The sequence below is a fragment of the Halichoerus grypus genome, chromosome 14, assembly GCF_964656455.1.
Source record: "Halichoerus grypus chromosome 14, mHalGry1.hap1.1, whole genome shotgun sequence".
Taxonomy (NCBI): Eukaryota; Metazoa; Chordata; class Mammalia; order Carnivora; family Phocidae; genus Halichoerus; species Halichoerus grypus.
The window spans coordinates 6,177,759-6,199,982 of record NC_135725.1 but is presented as its reverse complement, the minus strand read 5'-3'; the positions used below and the strand labels follow the sequence as shown (position 1 = coordinate 6,199,982).

At 40.7% G+C, this 22,224-nt stretch overlaps 2 protein-coding genes across 11 annotated transcripts in view; one reads left to right on the top strand and one right to left on the bottom strand.

Moving 5' to 3' along the window:
- PLGRKT (plasminogen receptor with a C-terminal lysine) overlaps window positions 1-15,557 on the bottom strand; it is a 76,966-nt gene extending 61,409 nt beyond the window's left edge. The window contains exons 1-3 of one of the 9 annotated variants that reach the window (XM_036101259.2): window positions 15,452-15,557; window positions 13,923-14,046; window positions 12,039-12,125 (exon numbers count right to left, since the gene is read on the bottom strand). In XM_036101259.2, coding sequence (XP_035957152.1) covers window positions 12,039-12,119 — 81 coding nt within the window. In that variant the 5' untranslated portion in view covers window positions 12,120-12,125; window positions 13,923-14,046; window positions 15,452-15,557. Of the gene's footprint in view, window positions 1-12,038; window positions 12,126-13,922; window positions 14,047-14,583; window positions 14,947-15,031; window positions 15,151-15,356 lie in introns of those variants that run through there. The other 8 variants (XM_036101260.2, XM_078061222.1, XM_078061224.1 and 5 more) reach the window with 8 other exon arrangements.
- Window positions 15,230-22,224, top strand: part of RIC1 (RIC1 partner of RAB6A GEF complex) — a 347,665-nt gene continuing 340,670 nt past the window's right edge. For both annotated transcript variants that reach the window (XM_078061221.1, XM_078061220.1), the window contains exon 1: window positions 15,230-15,243. The gene's annotated coding sequence lies outside the window, so the exon portion shown is untranslated. The remainder of the gene's footprint in view (window positions 15,244-22,224) is intronic.

Genomic DNA, 22,224 nt, shown 5'->3' with positions numbered 1-22,224 from the left:
ATGCTCAGTGGGATCAGGAGTGCCTTGAGAGGCTGTGGGGATGACCAGGCTAAATGGTCCCCAAGCCCCATTATCAGGATTGATCATTTAAAGTGCTAAGGCACTTGCCTCGGACAAGGCAGAGGGGAAAGGGAACTAGACAAGCGTATGCCTGACAGCAGAACTGAAGTTATAGAGAAGGGGAAAGATAAAAAATGATGGAGAATGAAATTAGAGACGGAATAAAGAACGAAGTAATGATGGTGAGCACATAAGAGAGAGGAAAGTAGATAAATGAGAAAGAAGGGAACACTTTTGAGCATCTCCTGTACCATACAGGATAGTAGTTGGGTATCGTTCTCCCCATCAGAGCGATGAAGCTGAGGTTCAGAGAACCTACATCATTAATCCAAGTGATGGAGCCAAGGCTGGCCCTACACGTGTCCGCGCCTAGTGCCTGTGATTTTCCCAGGGCATACAAGGAGAGTAAATCCACAGTCCTTAGCAGCCATATCCTGGCCTTAAATCCAGTAGGCAGCAGTCTGGGTTCAGTTTTCTTTTCTAGATTTCCAATTGTGCCACCGGAAGTTCTGCCATTCTCTGTCTTTCTACTCTTCAATCTTGCACATTTCAGAGTAAGAATGTCCTGCCATCATTAGCAACGGACTGCTAACATAGTCCCTTGCCAAACAGGCAAGGAACTCAACTGAAAGATTCTTTTTATAATCATTTACAGGAAATTTTGAAATTTAACTTAAATGTCTCTTTTTTTTTTCCTTAACAAAAAACCCATTTTGGTTTAGACTGTAATTCATTTATAAACTCGTGGAAGACATAAAAATAGACTCTAATAAGGGGGGAAAACATACTCTGTTCTTGGGTAGAATGACTCAACAGTTCTTCCTAAGTAAATTTATAAATGCATGCAGTCCTAATTTTAAAAAATCAACAAACTATTTTATAGAGTTGGACAAGTTGATACTAAAGTTTTTATGAAAATGCAAATATGTAATCAACATTGAAAAAATAAACCACAAAGATATATTAGCTTAAGCAGGCATTAAAACGTACTATAAAGCATCTAAAATTACAATAGTGAAAGTACTGGTACATGAATAGACAAATTGGCCACTGGAATAGCATGTCCAGAAACAGTGTTGAGTATATACAGTAGCTTAGTGAAGGTGAAATCTCAAATCACTGGCAGGGGACGGGTAAAGATGGACTTTTTTTTTTTTCTTTCAAATTTTAGGATTGCATATTCTAGCTCTGTAAAAAATGCTTTTGGTATTTTGATAGGGATTGCATTAAATGTGTGAATTGCTTTGGGGAGTACAGACATTTTAAACAATATTTGTTCTTCCAATCCATGAGCATGAAATGTTTTTCCATTTCTTTGTGTCATCTTTAATTTCTTTCATCAGTGTTTTATAGTTTTCAGAGTACAGGTCTTTCTTTGGTAATGTTTATTCCTAGGTATCTTATTGTTTTTGGTGCAGTTGTAAATGAGAATGATTCCTTGATTTCTCTTTCTGCTGCTTCATTATTGGTGTATAGAAATGCAACAGATTTCTCTATGTTGATTTTGTATCCTGCGACTTTACTGAATTTGTTCATCAGTTCTAGCAGTTTTGGTGGAGTCTTTTGGGTTTTCTATTTAGAGTATCATGTCATCTGCAAATAGTGAAAATTTTACTTCTTCCTTGCAGATTTGGATGCCTTTTATTTCTTTATGCTGTCCATCTGCTATGGCTAGGATTTCCAGTACTATGTTAAATAAAAGTGGTGAGAGTGAACATCCCTGTCTTGTTGAGGGAGGAAAAGAAAAAGAAAAGCTTTCTGATGGTCTATAATGGCATTCATTGGTCTCATTGAAGTTTGCGAACAAACCTAAAACCAGTGTGTCCCCTTTAGAGTATTGATTGTAGGAAGGGTCCTGGAAGGACTAGGCAGCAAAAGATCAACTTGGTGGCTTGACCTTTCTTTGTTATTTGTTTACCTTTGTAGAAGTAAGGGCCTATGGGACCAATGACCTTATTATTTCACTTCCAATTCCTACCATTCCTACCATTCCTGAATATGGACAGTATGTAGGAAATCATAAGTATTTTCATTAACTCCTCTAAATAATTCCAGACATATTAATATTTTGCCCCACATTTAAAGAGATTTGCTGGACATTTTTAGCAGCCTCTCTAAAAGTCAATTAACATATTGTATTCTTTGTATTTACCCAATCCTTCATAATGTTGTTAAATTATTTCTATCCATTTCAACTTTAGTAGAAAAAGACACCAACAGGTTGCCACCATTTTCAACTTCAGGTACTTGAGGACCACTAAAAGGTCAAGATGCTCTTTTCAGAGGGCCTGAATCCTGATGAACAGACTCTTCATCTGAGTCAGTTACAGATTTAGTATGTGACCCCTAATCTTTACTGTGCAGTGTCAAACTTCCTTATGTTCATAAAGAATGAACTTGTGCTGAGATAACTGGATATCCACATGCAAAAGAGTAAAGTTGAACCTTTACTTCACACCATATATAAAAATTAACTCAAAATGGATCAAATACCTAAATATAAAGGCTAAAACTATAAAACTTTTAGAAGAAAACATAGGGGCAAATCTTTATGATCTTGGATTTGGCAATGGTTTCTCAGATATGACACCAAAAGTACAAGCAGCAAAATAAAAAATGAATTGGACTTCATAAATATTAAAAACTTGTATGTGTGAAAGAGCACTAGGAGAGTGTAAGAAGACAACCCACAGAATGGGAGAAAATATTGGCAAATCTTATGTTTGATAAGGATCTAGTGTCTATCATATCTAAGCAACTCCTGCAACTCAAAAACAAAAATAAAAACCACACAATTTAAAAATGAGCTAAGGACTAGAATAGACATTTCTCCAAAGAAGATACACAAATAGCCAACAAATACATGAAAAATATTAATTATTAGGGAAATTCAGGTCAAAACCACAATGAGGGACACCTGGGTGGCTCAGTCAGTTAAATGTCTGCCTTTGGGTCAGGTCATGATCCCTGAGTCCTGGGATTGAGTCCTGCATCAGGCTCCTTACTCAGCAGGGAGCCTGCTTCTCCCTCTGCCTGCCGCACCCCCTTCTTGTGTGCTCTCTCGCTGTCTCTCTCTGACAAATAAATAAAATCTTAAAAAAAAAAAAAAACCACAATGAGAAACAACTTCAAACCCACTAGAATGGGTAGAATTTTTTAAAAAAGGAAGATAACATGTATTGGCAAAGATGTGGAAAAACAGTAACCCCCATACATTGTGGTAAGAATGTAAAATGGTAAAGCCACAATGGGAGACATTTGTGTGGTTCCTCAATAAGTTAAACAAAATTAAATGATCTAGCAATTCCATTCCTAGGTATATGCTCAAAAGAACTGAAAATCAAATGTTCAAACAAAAACTTAACAAGAATCATCATAGCAGCACTATTCACAATAGCCAAAAAGTGGAACACTTAATGTTCATAAACTGATGAATGGACAAACAAAATGTGGTATATCTATACAATGGAATGTTATTTAGTTGGAATGAATACTGATTCATGCCAGACACAAAAATATATTGTATGATTCCATTTATATGAAATGTCCAGAACAGGCCAATCCATACAGACAGAAAGCAGATTAATGATTTCCAGGGATTGGGGGTGATGGGGAGTGACTGCTTAATGGACATGGGGTGTCCTTTTGATGACAATGTTATGGAATTAAATAGTATTGATGGTTGCACAACATTGTAAATGTCACTGAATTATATACTTTAAGATGATGAATTTTATGTTTGGTGTGTTTTACCACAATAAAAATAAACCTCAGAAGAATGATTATGAATGAGGGATATAGGGAGGCTAAGAGCAGGGATAGGGACTGGACAGAAGTGTTTCAGAGGGTTAAGTTGAAGACTGTTGTAAATCCAAGTTCCCCTGCTGTTGGTGAGCTTGCGTTGACATGCTGCCTCTTTTATTCAAGGCACTTCCTGGTCACTTCTTGTTCTGGAGCCAACTCACACTTGCTCATCCTTCTACATACAGAGAGAGTTGGCTGCTTCCCTCCTCTCTTCACTACCTGCTTTACATTTTGTTGCGGCAAGACTCTACAAAGCAGACACTGTACTCTCTTGCTTGCCTCAGAACATTAAGCTCTTCTTTTTTTAAAGATTTTATTTATTTGACAGAGGGAGACAGCGAGAGAGGGAACACAAGCACGGGGGAGTGGGAGAGGGAGAAGCAGACTCCCCGCTGAGCAGGGAGCCCCACGCGGGGCTCGATCCCAGGACCCTGAGATCATGACCTGAGCCGAAAGCAGACGCTTAAAGACTGAGCCACCCAGGCACTCCAACATTAAGCCCTTCTTATTTCGAGATGTTGGTACAGCTTTCACCTCAAAAAAACAGATGAGAGGGCATACGAACGACAGATTGTTGGGAGTTATAGAGGTTTAAGCAATTTCAAAAAGTTCTCATAATAGTTATTTGCTGTTTTAATTTTTGTATATTTGAAAAAGCATGTATTGAGTACACACTATATTTTATGTTGTAGAAATAAGCCTATCACAGCCCATGCTGCTGTATAGACAGATTACTACGAAACTTAGTGGCTTAAAACAACACAAATTATGATCTTCTACTTCTGGACATCAGAAGTTTGATACAGGTCTGAAATCAAGGTGTCTTGCAAGGCTGCATTCCTTTCTGAGAGTCTAGGGGAGAATCTGTTTCCTAGCATTTTCCAGTTTTTAGAGGTCACCTGCATTCCTTGGCTGGGGGTTCTCTCCCTCCATCTTAAAAGCCAGCAATATCACATCTCTCTCTTTTTAAAAGATTTATTTCATTTATTTTTTAGAGAGAGGTGCAAGTGGGGGGAGGGGCAGAGGGAGAGAGAGAACGAAGAGAATATGCTCAAGCAGACTCCCCACTGAGCATGGAGCCTGGCACAGGGCTTGACCCCAGGACCCTGAGATCATGACCTGAGCAGAAACCAAGAGTCAGCCCCTTAACCAACTGAGCCACCCAGGCGCCCCTCTCTCTTGAAAATAAAAATTTAACTCCAGGGGCACCTGGGTGGCTCAGTCAAGTGGTCAACTCTTGATCTCAGCTCAGGTCTCCATCTCAGGGTCGTGAGTTCAAGCCCTGCGTTGGGCTCCACACTGGGCATGCAGCCTACTTAAAAAATGTTTTTCTTTAACTCTAGTATACTTAACATACAGTGTTATATTAGTTTCAGGTGTACAATATAGTGATTCAACAATTCTATACATTACTCAGTGCTCATTCTATACATTACTCAGTGCTCACTATTCTATACAATTCTATCCATTAAAACAGCAAATAACTTATAAGTGTATCTTAATCCCTTTCACCTAATTCACCCATCCCCACCACCTGCCCTCTGGTAACACTCAGTTTGTTCTCTATAGTTAAGAGCCTTTTTTTTGTTGTTGTTGTTTCTCTTTTTTTTTTCTTTGCTCATTTGTTTTGTTTCTTAAATTACACATATGAGTGAAATCATATGGTATTTATATCTCTCTTCTTTGTCTTTACCTTTACACTTTTAAGAATTTCTGTGTTTAGATTGGGTCCACATGAATAATCAAGGATAATTTTCCCATCTCAAGTTCTGCTCCCTCAATCACATCTGCAAGGTCCATTTTGCCACATTAGGTTACATACTCACAAGTTCCAGGGATTAGGGTGTGGACATCTTTAGGGGCCAGTGTTCTGCCTACCATATATATATACGTACAAACACCTGGATATTGCAGCATAACTCATCCTCTTCCCACCAAACTAAATGAGAAGTTCCTTGAATACAGAGCCTCTACCTTATACATTTCTGAGTCCTGCTTAGCATATAGCACATTATTTTGTATATATTAAATAACTATATTTTTTTGGGTTATAACTATACCTCATTTCCTTAACACTAAACTCTAACAATAGACATACAGGTCAAAGGATGGCTTTCATGTATTTTTTAAATCTTCAGTTGTTGCCTATACACAGTAAACAGTGAATAAGCTACCTGACTCATCTTTACATGGACCATATCTGCTTTCCCTACATAGTACTAGAGCACAGCATGGACCTGAGGGATCTTCCTTCATTCTTTCTGCTTTCCATTTCCAGTTTCCATCCTATTGTTTAACATCAAAATGCTTTACTGGCCGTTCGGTGATATACGATTAGTTTAGGTATGCCATCTAATGGCATTTTAAGGAAGTATTCATTTTTATCTGAGTGATACTTAGTTTACTGAGTATAGCCATCCATCTACCATCCTCAGTAACAGAGGCTAAACAAAGCAATGGGAAACTGAAGTTTGCTGATGATCTGAAACATCATTATAACTAGTAGTGTAATCCCCCCCCAGCCCAACTTGAACCAAAGTTGTTCATAAAGAAAACTTTCTGATTTGAAGCCTTTTATAAACTTTTATTAATCAGACTCCAGTGACTGATTTAATTTCATGATTAACTTACTTAAATTGAAAACTTATTTGGTTCCATCTTCAATATGCATTACGTTAAATCCCTGCCAATCATTAATTATAATTATGTAGCATCACAGGAAAAGAAAAGGCAGAGGTCTCAAGCTAGGCTGTGCATTACAGTCCCCTAGGGAGCTTAGAGCAATAATAACGTGTCTGGCCATGAAGAGATCTAACTGGTCTGAATGGGACAAAACATCCCAAGGCCCCCAGGTGAATAGAATGTACAGCCAGTTAGGAACCTGGACACTGGTATGAGATGTAGCTGAATCTCTAATTCTGGTCCTTTTCCCTGAAGGAAAAACAAAACAAAACAATAATATGGGATTATTGAGTTATGATTTATCTTTTTTTACCAAAAAAAAAAAAAAAGAGAGAGAGAGAGTAGAACTAAGAAAAAGCCACTGGGAAAAGGATTCTGGTCATTAGGCTTTGCTTTAATAAAAGTTTTGCTTTATTTCTTCTATTTACCCTTTTTACTGAGATGCCCTTAAATAGGAAAAGAGCCAAAAGACATACCATCACGAGCTAAAGGCATTAGTACATATGGTGTTTCAACTGGGATTTAAAAAAAATCTTTTAAAGAACTTGCAAAGACATGTAATCTTCTACTCCAGTGGCTCATTCCTTACTTTTGCTGAGTCCTTCTCAGTCCCAGGGGCTCTGGGATATGAGGTCAATTCCAGGCCAGCTTTAGCTGTTTGGGTTCATTCAACATGTAGGATGGAACCTACCTATGGGTGGCTTCAGGGGTATTGTGATCATTGGTGTTCATTTTATTATACCTCATAACTTATATTATAAATATATTCTCTAGTATATATCAAATGTTTTGTGATACTTTTTTTTTTCAATAAAAGAATAGCTCTAAACCCTAGGAATGATGTTAGAAGTTTAATTCTTTTAACCGGGGAACATTTGAGGACCCACCTGATCTTCCAAAATTTCTACAGATTATGTTTCTCTCTAGGCTGTCCTAGTTAGTATCAGAACTTAAGTAGCTTTAGGGTTGGAAAGCTGCTTCAGCCATGTTGATCTATATATTCTCTTTGTCATCTTTCCTTAAAATTAGAAGATAAATAATAAAGTATATCCAGATCAACAAGGAAAAACCAACCTTCTTAACCAAACACACGTTGGGAGAATCAATCTGCATGGGCCATGAGCATTCCTGTACTTTTTACTGGGTAGGCCAAGGATACGGGCTCTGACTGCTGCTTACATGGGCCATTTCTCCGGGTTGTGTTTACAGTAAGGAACCCTGAGAGATGAAGTAACATGTCTTACCTAAGAGCAGCCTTGCTGACCACTCATGGTAAAAGTAGTAGATTCTACAGCTTTCTGTTTCTCAGGTATATCACAAACCCACTGTATGCACCTCAGCATCCAATTAAGTCTACTACCTCCGTGCCCTCCACGAGACGTGGGATACATGCAAAGCCTCTCATGCTTAAAATGAACATACTCATGCTGCTTGCTGCACTCTAACACATCTTCTGCCAGCATGTGTGAAGCAGTGGCGGACTACATTGTTAACTTGCGAGTTGGCTAAAGTCCCAGACCCTTCACAGAGCCTGTCAGTTTGAGTGACAAGGAAGAGATACTGATAGAGACATGGCATTCTGAAAGAGAAAGCATAGGCCCTCATTGGTTGGGTTATCGGATATGAAAAGACTCTCTGAGATCTGGTAGAAAACAGTCTAACCCAGGTGGTGGTAAGAGTGGGAATGTAGAGCAAGGTCTCTCACTGTCCAGTGTGTTAAATGGGGCTGAGCGACAAGAGGTAGAATCCAAAGAAGCTGCCCAGGTGGTGCTGTGATTACGGCATGTTGTCCTACGGGGTGCAGCGGGAAAGGGTGCTATTGAGAAGATGCAGCAGCAAGTCCTAAAGCCCAGCCAGAAGGCAGGCAATGTGGCTGTGGCTGAAGGAAGGCCCTTTGAAATGGAGAGTAACTGCAAAGCCTTGCTTACTGGCACTCAGCTACTCTCTCCCTCTACCTCTCCCTTCAACTTCAGCTGCTTTAGGGAGGAAGGCTGGGTGTGCTGAGGAACTTCAGAGAGGAGAGGGGAGGAACTCAAACGTTTATGGCTCTGTTGGATACAGGTGCCCAAGTACGCTTGGTCCCATGTGGGGAGGGTGAACTCGGCACCAGGATGGTCCAAAGAGCTGAGGGAGCAGGGCAGAGCAATGACACCAGGAGAGGCTAAAAGAATGATACCCCTGAACACCAGTGACTTCCAGAAGCCAGGGGTGTGCAGGGAAGGCAGCAGCACCACTTTGGAATGAGGAGCCAAAGGGCAAAAAGCTGTCCTTGTCACTCCCCAGTGTCCCCCAGCTATGAGACAGTAGAGTCTCCTTAACTACGAAGATAACCCTTACTACGACGGCTATTTAACCCCTGTGTTGAATTCTTTGGTCTGTGTTCCATAGAGGAAAAAAAAAGCACTGCAATTCAGCTGATAAGAGCTTGAGCAACATTTGCAGTGAGGAAGGGAAATGAAAGTGATTCTTGAGCTGACTCAGGATACTGCAGTTATGTCCCCTGCATATAAATGTATAATGAAACTGATGTGTTACTTGCTTATTTTGTAAATACTCATAGTGATAAGGAGACACTCTTTCATTGGATTCCCTGACCCCTTCCAGGTGATCTATTAAAAACAATATAGAATCCCAAGGAGAAAAAGAGAAAATCACAGCCGATCTCCAGAGAGGCCATTGTCTATCCACCACCACCTGCAAACACGGGCCCCAGGTACCTCCTGTATTAGTCTCCCGGGACGCTGTGACAACGTACACCACAGATCAGGTGGGTTAACAACAGAGATTTATTGTCTCCGTGCCAGAGGCTGGAAGACCAAAATTAAGGTGTCAGTAGGGTTGGTTCCTTTCCAGGGCTATGTGTTAGGATCTGTTCCACATCTCTCTCCTTGGCTCATAAATAGCTGACCTCATAGTAACAAGGCATTCTCTCTGTAGACATGCCTCTGTGTCCAAATTTCCCCATTTTATGAGGACAGCAGTCATATATTGGATCAGGGCCCATCCTAATGACTTCATTTTCACTTGGTTGATTCTGTAAAGACTCTTTCTCCAAATACATCACATTCTGAGATAGTAGGGGTTACACTTGAACATATGAATTGTGGAGAGGACACACAGTTCAACCCATAAAATACTCCTTTCAAAAAGGGGAGGCGGCTATTGACTACTACTAAGCTCTTGATAAAAATGAGTATCTGACCCATGGAGGCTTGTGACTCTCAGGCTTCCTCCCCATTTTGGGGTGGGTCAACTAGGACATGACAATTACAAGGAAAGGGCCTATTCGCTGGTCAAATAAAAATGTATTTGAGGCTATGACTGGCCTGGCCCTACTGTCATCTCAGTTTTGCATAAAGAAGTAGTAGCTACCCCTTTGGGAAAATCTTCATCTTCTACTCTGCCACATGAAGTAGAGCTACTGGTTTAATAAGGCCCTTGGATTCACAGAGATTTTCCTAAATGCATGGGCCTGGTTTACCTCTGGTTCAGCTAAGCTGAAAACTGATCGTGCTGATAGTGTTTCTGCTGGTTTGAACTCAGCACTAGCTACGGTGATCACTGGGATCAGTGGGCAGAAGTCAAGGCTGTTCTCAAAACTCTGGGCAGCTGGGCTGAGGGGCAGGTTGTTGGGAGGGGCAACTGTCCATGGGCCCTGAATGTCCCCACACATTCTTGCTGAGTAGGCCAAGAATACAAGGCCCAGACTGCCCTTTATTCAGGCCATTTCTCTGGGTTGTGTTTACAGTGAACGACCTTGAGGAATAAGGTCAAGTCCTCCCTTAACTCTTTGGCTCGCTGATCACTATAAAAGCAGTAGATTCCCCAAGCCCAGTGTTCCTCAAATGTGCCATAAATCCACTGAGTGCACAGCACCCATTTAAGTCCATCTTTGTCACCTCTGTGAGACTTGAGGGGCATGGGGATACTCATGCCAACCTCATGATCATGTTGCTTACTGTGCTATGAGTAATGAAGTCCTTTGTCTCTGACGACGAAGTGTCTCCTGTATTCTGCCAGCGTCCATGAAATAGTAACAGGCTAATTCGCTAGCTTGCAAGTGGGATAAAATCCCAGACCTTCAACATATCCTGACTTCACTGACGTAAAATGTATTTTCCAGAGGTCTTGGACAAGGACTCTCTGGGTATATGACATTCTTGGCTGGTGTGTTTCCAGCCTCTGGCCTAATGTTTGGTCTCCCCTCGGTCACTCTACTCTGTTACAACAGTTCAGTTTCCATTCTTTAAATTGTTCCATTCTCCTAAAAGAAATCGTTAGCCTACACAAGACACTCTTAATAGCAGTAATAACAGTAGCAACAACTAATACTTTTAAAGTGAAAGACACTGTTCTAAAAGACTTGAGGCATTGTTCCGTATACTCTCTATACACTACCATTATTACTCCTCAAAACAACCCTCTGAAGGGGATACTGTCACTCCAGTTGACAGACTAGGAGACTGAGGCACACATCACACTGTTAGGGGTAGAGATGGGATTCAAACCTAGTTGGTCTGGCTTTAGTCCTTGCTTTTAACCACTCGACATATTGCCTCACGGTAGGATCTTCTACTCCCAGGGCCACAATGAACCCCAAAGGCCAAGAGATCTTCATTTGAAATCTTAGGAAAATAATTTTAGTCAAACTTTTAACACTTGATTATGACATCCAACACTTTAAAATCCTTTTTGACAACCTATCTTAGGCAATCAGACAATGTTCTACTTTGCTTTGATCTTTTCTATCCAGCCTATGTATAAATCTAGTGTCAAGTTTTCACACTGTATATTAATTTCCTATTGTTGCTATAACAAATTACCGACTTTAGTAGCTTAAAACAACATAAATTTATTATCTTATATTTCTGGAGTCAGAAATCCAAAGTGGGCTGGTGGGACTGTGTTCCCTCTGAGCTCTAGGAGAGAATCCATATCCTTTCCTTTTCCAGCTTCTAGAGGCTACCTGAATTCCTTTGCCCTTCATCTATCTTCAAAGCCAGCAGTGTAGCATCTTCAAATCTCTCTTTTAGCTCTGACTTTGACCCTCTTGCCTCCCTCTATCCCTTATAAGGAGACCTTTGTGATTACATTGAGCCCATACAGATAATCCAGGATAACCCAGGACCTTCCCTATCACAAACTCCTTAACTTAATCACATTGCAAGGTCCCTTTTGCTATGTAAGGCAACTCTTCACAGGGGATTAGGATGCAGATACTTGGTGAGGGGAGGGGCATCATTCTACCTACCCTACTCTCTAAGCAGTTATGTCTTACTTCAGTATGGAAATTTTTACGCAAGTATCTGGATTGGAGATCTAAACACACCCATTCACCCGATAATTAATAATGCATTTCATCTTGATTCTGAGGATGGAGCCCCAAGAATATTTTACCTTTTGGGGTCAAAGAGAACAGTACTGCTGGAGTACATGTTGTAGAAACTTTAACCACTGTAACAACATAAAAGCTTAATTATTTGAAAATGTACCTGGAGTCGAGCATTCATAAGCATAAACTCCTGTTGGTTTTTCATGTTTTCACTCATAGATTTTGAGAATATAAACCCCATCTTGACCTAAAATGTGAAAAAACAAAGAGGCTTAAAACAATGTATTCTACATATATCCTCATATGTTCTGCTTTGGCTACCATAGGCTTATAACAATGTAAAAAAAAAAAAAAAAAAAAGACAAATTTCCTGGGAACACGGTGTAGATTATAGTCCTTACTTCTAACTAGCTGTTTGATCTTGGGCAAACTTATCCAGCCTGCCCAACATTTACTCACCTAAGACCAGGGGACTTAGATGACTTCCAAAATCTTCTCCTGCTCTCCATGTTTCCTGATTTTTCTTCCCACTGTAAATCTTGAAGAACTGAATGCTTACAAACAAACAGACCACTCTCTTTTCTGTGAGGGACAGGGTAGATACCATCCATCCTCTTACCTTCTGTATAGTTGGATGACAGAAACTTTGCTTCTGAGAAGGGGTGATTCAGGAGATGCATTGTACACCTTGAGGACAGATTTCTCTCTGCTCCTTGCATTGTGTTTTAGGAAGTTTTAGGTGTCTCAAGGTCACTATGTCAATACTCTTCCTGTAATCCCTGCCTCTCTCCTACAGTACCACTTATTATGTCACCCACTGCTGATATCCCTTGGTCATCCTCTTCTGGCTTCACCTTTGTTCTCTTCAGGCTACTACTCAAGTTCTTAAGAGGGGAAGAACAAAATAATACTTAAATGTCCTGGGAAGAGCAATTTTTAAATGAATACATGGCATTGCCTATTTTAGTTATCTTAGGAAGTTCTTAAGTGGGCCATCACTTCTAGGGGGCCCAAATTTCAATTTTCTGTTCTTAATCCAATTGGGTAGATGCAGAAGGCCTTCAGTTAGTTATTAATTTTACTTTCAGAAACTGCAAAACTCAGGGAAGTTACAACTGCTCTATTTTCAATAATATTGATGATTCTCTTTGGTAGGCTACTGAGAAGAGTGGTGAACCTTGGGTCAGAGTGGTCAGTCTCAATGCTTTCTACTCAGATTCACACTCTTCTGTGAGAAACCCAGCAGAGCTACTATTTTCCATATCCTTATCAGGAAGTAGTAGGTTCTGACTAACTGGGGAGAAGATGCGGGGGGAGGGAGGGCATTTCACGCTAGGTAGGTAGAATGGGTTATCCTTGCTAATTTGGCTCCAGGTGAGTGGGAACTGCAAGCCAGCCTTTAGTGGCTTCCCTATATTCTGGCCAAAGATGCATCCTTGAATTATAGGGACCTCTGAGCCAGAGTCAGCCTCAATGCTGCGCATAGGAAGATGAACTGTAGAGAAGAGGCAGGTCATGAGGTTTCCTTCCCCCTCTGCCACTGCTCCACTCTATCCTCTGTCCAGAGAGTTAGAGGCCACCCCGTGAGGATATGGAGACCTACAGAAATTCTCTCCTTTCTGGAGACTTTGACAGCCCCAAGTCAGCTGTCTGCAACAGCAGGCCAGAACTTGCTTGAAGGAAGGAGCAATATGTTTTCCATCTTGGTATTCCCCTAATGTCTTTTGCCCATAAATGTTTGCATGACTGGTACAAGAGAAACCTAGCTCAGGTCACTTGCCATTCCTTATTTTTTTTCTGTACATAGGAGTAGATGACTGAATTTTTCCATATGCTGCAAACATTTATAAAGAAAACAACTGTCTTCTAATCCCATTCCTATACACACACACACACACACACACACACACCATATATCACAGAATTGTGTCTCGTACAGTGCCCCTGTTTATAAGGGGGTGGGACCTCTCCTGAAGTGAAGAGATAGTCCTCATGTCAGCCATCTAGGAAAGAGAATATCTGGAAGGTTAGGGTGTAGGCTTACCTGTTGTGGACCTCGGTTTCTTGGGTCTGGATGGTAGTTTGGATGTGTTAGAGAATGCTCCCAAGGGCTAACGGTAGAATCCAAGCAGGATGAAGAACTTCCCCATGTTCAACGGAAACCACACCTGAAAATGAGTGTACAACACCTTGTGAACTATGCCTTGGAGTTCAGTATTGTCAACTTCCCTCTCCTTCCCCACCCTAACAAAGCCGTTTTCCAAAGTCTAGGAGGTTCCTTAGGATGCCCAGAATACTCTCTGCTTTCTCTCTCCGAAATCAAGCAAGAATGATCTTGCAATAGGGATAATTTCGAATTTACTCGAATAAGGTAAGTCTTTCAAAAACTCCAACATTTTATCACTGGTGACACATGTCTCCCTACTGAGAATGCTGATTTGGTCCTTCTGCCTTCATTTTTCCTTTGATTACTCCTGAGACCTTAGAAAGGGCTCTTTAATGCTCCAGCCCCTTTCAGCTGTGCTGTAATTTACAGTGGGAACGGGTATTTCTGGGAGTGCAGTGGCTGAGGCAGCCTTCCTCCGGTCACCCCTGGGAACTAGGATTTGATTTTACTTATTGAAAAAGAGAGAGTGGGAGATAAGTTCATGTCATGTCATCCAAATGTCGGTGCTGATTCATTTCCTGATCAAATGACACGTTACCTACATTTATGACTGGTGGCATAATTAAAATCGGTTTCCGGTCTTTTTTACGTTCCATTCAAACTGGGCCACTTCCCCTGCGTATTTCAGCCCAGAACCAACCCAAGGCTTACGGGAGGTTTTCCCTAGTGTAGACCCAACTGTTGTAACTCGGGTATTTCCCGCAGTCCTGAGCTTATTTCCGTTAATAATGCCCTGCCTACTTTCCCCAACTCGGTTACATCGATACGGGAGGGGCCCGGAGTCCTTGCGAGGAGAACCGGCTCTTCGGAAGCGAGGCTGGAGATGCCGGTCAGCGCTGGGGCCCGGAGGGGAGCCCACTGGGGGTGCTCCCGAGGAGCGGGCGCAGCGCGGCCCGGCAAGCCTGGGCCTTGGGCCCTCGCGGGCAGCGCGGCCCGGCCCCCACCCCTCCGGCTTTCGGCCCGCGGGCCGGCCGGCCGGCGCTCACTCACTGGGCAGGGGCGGCGGTGGTGCGGGGAGAGCGTCCTCACTGCAAAGGCCCGCAGGTCCCGGGGGCCCCTTGACCGCGACTGGGCGGGGACTGGACCGGGACTCGCCCTGCAGAGCCTCGGGATTGGATGGCCTGGACAATGACTCCGCAGCTCGGCCAATCGGCGCGGCGCTGGCTCCTTAAAGGGGCCGCTCGCCGGGCCGAGCCTGGTGTGTGCCTTCCCGCCGGGCGCCGGCGCTGCAGAGGCGAGTTCAAACCAGCAGCAGCCCAGCCGGCAGGTTTTGAGGGGACGAAGAGGAAGCGGAATGAAAGCCTCACGTACAGCCCTCAGCGAGGTCCCTGAGTCACCCACGTCTGTGGGGAGGTCCCTGCTCCCACACCGAGCCGAGCCTCTGCAGGTTTAAGGAGCCAGCTCACCGTGACTCTCCAGAAATGGTGTCACCCACCGCTGTCCGATCTGGCGTCTCGTGAGGGGTTGGCACTCAAGCATGAGCCACGTGGCAAGCGTTTTTTACGAACTGAAGCGTAGTTGACACACAACGTTACGTTCGTGTCCAGTGTAGCACGTAGGGATTTGACCAGTGTGCGCGTGACGCTGTGCTCGCCGCGCGGGTCGCTGCGGTCGTCGCCACACCCCGGACTGCAGTGCCAGTGACCGCGGCCCCTCGCCGGGCCCTTCATGCCCGCCACTCACTCACTCCCTCGCTGGAAGCCTGCACCCCCCGCTCCCCTTCGCCCTTTTGCCCATCGCCTTACCCCCCTCCCATCTGGCAACCGCCGGTTTCTTCTCTATTTATGCGTCTGTTTTTGCTTTTGTTTGTTTATTCATTTGTTTTGTTTTTTGGATTCCACATATAAGTGAAATCATATGATATTGGTCTTTCTCTGTCTGACTTATTTCACTTAGCATAACACCCTCTATATCCACCCATGGTTACAAATGGCAAGATTTCGGCGCGCCTGGCTGGCTCAGATGGTTAAGCGTCTGCCTTCAGCTCAGGTCATGATCCTGGGGTCCTGGGATCGAGTCCCGCATCGGGCTCCTGGCCCAGTGGGGAGCCTGCTTCTCCCTCTGCCTCTTCCCCTCTCCTCAGCTCATGCTCTCTCTCTCTTTGTATCTCTGTCAAATGAATACATAAAAAAAAAAAATCTTAAAAAAAAACCAATGGCAAGATTTCATTCTTTTTTATGGATGAGTAATATTCCATTGTGTGTGTGTGTGTGTGTGTGTGTGTGTACACATACATATATATATACACCTCTTTATCCATTCATGTATTGATGGATGCTTGGGTTGCTTTCATATGTTGGCTAGTGTAAATAATGCTGCAGTAAACATAGGGATACATATATCTTTTTGAACTAGTGTTTTCATTTTCTTTGGGTAAATACCCAGTAGTGTAATTACTGGATCATATGGTAATTCTAATTTTAACTTTTTGAGGAAACTCCATACTGTTTCCCACAGTGGCTGTACCAGTTTGCATTCCCACCAACAGTGCACGAGAGTTCCTTTTTCTCCACATTCTTGCAAATACTTGTGATTTCTTGTCTTTTTGATTCTAGCCATTCTTACAGGCGTAAGGTGATATCTCATTGTGGTTTTGATTTGCATTCCCTTGATGATTAGTAATGTTGAGTGTCTTCACGTGTCTGGCCATCTGTATGTCTGCTTTGGAAAAATGTCTATTCAGGTCATTTGCCCATTTTTTAATCGGATTGTTTATTTTTTTGGAGTTAAGTTTTATAAGTTCTTTATATATTTTGGATATTAAGCCCTTATTAAATGTATCATTTGCAAATATCTTCTCCCATTTTATAGGTTGCCTTTTTATTTTGTTGATGGTTTCCTTTGCTGTGCAAAAGCTTTTTATTTTGGTGTAGTCCCAATAGTTTATGTTTGCTTTTGTTTCCCTTGCCTGAGGAGACATATGTAGGAAAATGTTGTTAAGGCTAATGTCAAAGAAATCACTGCCTATGTTTTGTTCTAGGAGTTTTATTGTTTCACGTCACATTTAGGCCTATAATCCATTTTGAGTTTATTTTTGTGTGTGGTGTAAGAAAGTGGCTCAGTTTCATTCTTTTGCATGTTGCTATCCAGTTTCCCAGCACCATTTATTGAAGAGACTTTCATTTCCCCATTGTATATTCTTGCCTCCTTTGTTGTAGATTAATTGCCCTTACAAATGTGGGTGTATTTCTGGGCTCTCTAGCCTGTCCCACTGATCTATGCATCTATTCTTATGCAGCTCCATACTGTTACTACTTATACTACAGTTCTGAAGTATATCTTGAAAACTGGGATCGTAATACCTCCAGCTTTGTTCTGCTTTCTCAAGATTGCTTTGGCTTTTCAAGTTCTTTTCTTTTGTGGTTCCATATAAATCTTAGTATTCATTTGTTCTAGTTCTGTATAAAACACTGTGGGTATTTTGATAGAGATTATATTGAATTTGTAGAATGCTTTGGGTAGTATGGACATTTTAACAATATTAATTCTTCTAATCCATGAGCATGGAATATATTTCCATTTGTTTGTGTTGTCTTCAGTTTCTTTCATCAGTGATTTATAGTTTTCAGAGTGCAGGTCTTTCACCTCCTTGGTTAAGTTTATTACTAGCTGTTTTATTCTTTTTGGTACAATTATAAATGGAATTGTTTCCTTAATTTCTCTTTTTGTTACTTATTAATGTATAAAAATGCCACTGATTTCTGTATGTTAACTTTGTATCCTGCAACTTTACTGAATTTAGTAGTTCTAATAGTTTTTTGTGGAGTCTTTAGGGTTTTCTATGTACAGTATCGTATCATCTGCAAATAGTGACAGTTTATCTTCTTCCTTACTAATTTGGAAGCTTTTTATTTCTTTTTCTTGTCTGATTGTTGTGGCTAGGAATTCCAGTATTGTGTGAATAAAAGTGGAAAGAGTGTGCATCCTAGTCTTATTCCTGATCTTAGAGGAAAAGTTCTCAGTTTTTCACTACTGAGTATAACGTTAGCTGTGGGTTTTTAATATATGGCCTTTATTACGTTAAGGTATGTTCCCTCTAAACCCACTTTGTTGAGTTTTCAGAGTTATAAATATTTTAATGGCTTTTCTATTTGCAAAATAGGTTTAATGTTGAAGGTGGACTTTTTTTTTCTGGTTGAATCTAAACACAGTTTAAAGATTCATTTATTTAGTTGGGAGAGAGAGAGATGGAGAGAACATGTGGATGGGGAGGGGCAGGAGGAGAGGGAAAGAGGGTCTTTTTTTTTAACTTTTTTTATTAACTTTTCATTTTGAAGTAATTTTAGACTTACAGAAAATATTTTACATAGTATAATTATTGAAACAATTGAATCAACACTGACTGAATACAATCAACTAATCTATTGGAATTACCCACTAGCATTCTTTTCCTGGTTCCAGGTTTCAATCTGGGATCCCAGATTTCATTTATTTGCCATGTTTTCTTAGTCTTTTCCAATTTGTAACAGTTCCTCAGTCTTTCTTTGTTTTTCATTACCTTGACACTGTTGAGTATTAGCCAGTTATTTTGTGGAATGTCCCTTGGTTTTGGTTAGTCTGTTATTTCTTCATGATTAAAGTTATGTACTTTTTACTAAACTACCCTAAAAGTAATCGATGCCCTTCTCAATGCTTCATATCAGGAGGTACACAATGAAGATGTGTCTTATTACAGGTGATGTTTACATTAATGACTTGATTAAGACAGTGTCTTTTGTGCTTTTCCAGTGTAAAGTTACTATTTTTCTCTTTGGAATTAATAAAATTCTTATGGAGAAATACTATAAAAATGCAATTTCCTGTTTCTTATACTTTAATCCACTAATTTACTGTCCATTATTGATTCTTTTTATTTTTTATTATTAACATATTGTGTATTATTTGTTTCAGGGTACAGGTCTGTGATTCATCTGTCTTACACAGCTACAGGTCTGTGATTCATCTGTCTTACACAGCACACAGTGCTCACCACAACACATACCCTCCCCAGTGTCCATCACCCAGCCACCCCATCCTCCCACCCCCCTCCACTCCAGTTTGTTCAGTTTGTTTCCTGAGATTAAGAGTCTCTTATGGTTTGTCTCCCTCTCTAGTTTCATCTTGTTTCATTTTTTTCTTCTCTTCCCCATGATCCTCTGTTTTGTTTCTTAAATTCCACATATGAGTGAGATGATATGGTAATTGTCTTTCCCTGATTGACTTATTTCACTTAGCATAATACCCTCTAGTTCCATCCATTTTGGTGCAAGTGGCAAAATTTCATTTTTGATGGCTGTGTAATATTCCATTGTGTGCGTGTGTGTGTGTGTGTGTGTGTGTGTGTGTGTGTGTATCGATATGTATATATTGATATATGTATGTGTGTGTGTGTGTATATATATATCACATCTTCTTTATCCATTCATCTTTTGATGGACATCTTGGCTCTTTCCACAGTTTGGTTATTGTGGACATTGCTGCTATAAACATCAGGGTGCATATACCCCTTCGGATCCCTACATTTGTATCTTTGGGGTAAATACCCAGTACTGCAATTGCTGGGACATAGGGTAGCTCTATTTTCAACTTCTTGAGGAACCTCCATACTGCTTTCCAGAGTGGCTGCACCGGCTTGCATTCCCACCAACAGTGTAGGAGGGTTCCCCTTTCTCCGCATCCCCGCCAACATCTGTTGTTTCCTGACTTGTTAATTTTAGCCATTCTGACTGGTGTGAGGTGGTATCTCATTGAGGCTTTGATTTGGATTTCCCTGATGCCGAGTGATGTTGAGCACTTTTTCATGTGTCTGTTGGCCATTTGGATGTCTTCTCTGGAGAAATGTCTGTTTATGTCTTCTGCCCATTTCTTGATTGGATTATTTGTTCTTTGGGAGTTGAGTTTGATAAGTTCTTTATAGATTTTGGATACTAGCCCTTTATCTGATATGTCATTTACAAATATCTTCTCCCATTTTGTCGGTTGTCTTTTGGTTTTGTTGACTGTTTCCTTTGCTGTGCAAAAGCCTTTTATCTTGATGTACATAGCAGTACTTTCTCAAGAAACAAGAAAGGTCTCAAATACACAACCTAACCCTACACCTAAAGAAACTGGAGAAAGAACAGCAAATAAAGCCTAAATCCAGCAGGAGAAGAGAAATAATAAAGATCAGAGCAGAAATCAATGAAATAGAAACCAAAAGAACAGTAGAACAGATCAACAAATATAGGAGCTGGTTCTTTGAAAGAATTATTAAGATTGATAAACCCCTGGCCAGAGTTATCAAAAAGAAAAGAGAAAGGACCCAAATAAATAAAATCATGAATGAAAGAGGAGAGATCACAACCAACACTGAAGAAAAACCAACCTTCTAGGCTTGCCCTGATGCTCTCAGCACTGACCATTTAAACTGTATACTTACATTATATTCTTGTATGTATGATATCATTCACAATTTTAAAATATAAGTGAACAAAGTGACCATGAGAATATATACCTTGGGAATTGAGAGAAATCTAGGTATAGATTTTGAACATACTTAATAGAATGTGGGGTAAGAGGATTAAAAGAAATTATTTCAGTATCAAATGACATATAACTTTAAGGGGTATGTGCATTATTTCTAACTGTATGAATTTGTGAATGTATGTGTGTATGTTTTTACACACATAAATAGGTGCTTTTAATCATTTTGCATTATAGCATAATGATTTTCATGTTGTTACATAGCATTCATATGTCCATTTTTAAAAGGTGTATGATTTTCTGCAAGTATGTATACAGTTTTCACTGTTGGATTTTTTTTTTTTTGCTATTGTCAATAACACTGTGATGACCAATTTCATATATATAACTTTTTAATATGTTGATTTTAAATATTGGGCTAAGAAGTATAAATATGTTAGAATTGATGTAGTGATGTAAAATCAATCAGTCTCCCCCAGGACAGTAAAATTATTCAGTATTTCCTTGTACATGAAAAACGAAATTTTTGAAAATTCAAGATATGCATAGTAGTATTTCCTTTTAACAGAGACGATTTCACAAGGAGTGTGAATTTCTCCATTAATCTGGGAACTAGGTTTAGCCAAGAACCTCAGTCTGTGAAGGAGGGCAAGGAGTTGGGCAGTGTGGGCTGAGGCTAGAAGCTCTTCAGTATTAAGCTATTCTGGAATTGTTCCCCATGCTGCCGGGAACACAGTCTGAATTTTAACCTAACCCTTCAATCATGGAGTGTGCTTGGAGCTCGGGCACAATTTGAACCAGCAGAACATCAGTGAACTTTGTACATTCTCCCACTTCCCCCAGCCCCTGGCAAACCCTAATCTGCTTTCTTTCTCAACAGATTTGCCTATTCTAGAGTTCATGTAAATGGAGTCATACAATATGTTGGTCTTTTGCGTCTGGCTTATTCCACATAGCATAAGGTTTTCAGGGTTCATCCAAGTTGTGGCATATATCAGTACTTCATTCCTTTCTATGGCTGAATAATATTCAAATGTATGGTTAAAAATACAAATAAAAAATAAAAACCACATTTTGTTTATCCATTCAAAATTGATGGACATTTATATTATTCCCGCTTGTTGTTATTATGAGTAATGCTGCTAGGAACATCGTGTGTATGTTTTTGTACATATGTGTTCAGTTCTTGGGTATAAACGTAGGAGTGGAATTACTGGGTCATATGGTGACTCTATGTTTCACTTTTTGAGGTTGAACAGATACACAGTGCCACCAGCAGTGAATAAGGATACTAATCTCACTGCACACGTGTATAGTAGTAAGAGCATAGACCCTGGCGCCAGAGGGCCTGGGTTTCAATCTCCGCTGTGCACGTCCTGACTGTGGAAGCTTAAACAAGTTACTCAAGCATTATGCCTCAGTATCCACATCTCTAAAATAGGGGCAATAATAGTCCCTCCTCACCGGATGACACTTCAATGTGCTAATAGACGTCAATTACCAAGACAGTGTCTAACGTGTGAAAAATGCTATACGTTTTACTATTACTCTATTAATCTTTACTATAATTATTGCATTTTGTTTTGTTAATTTGATAGTTGAAGAAAGTGATGATATAGTTTGCTGAGGTTTGCCACTGAAACGGAGTAATCAGAGATGACAGTAATTTAAGGGGGCAGCAAAGTCAAGGGAAGCTTTTTTGAGCGGGGGGCAGTTATATTTCAGAGTGCAACGTGAA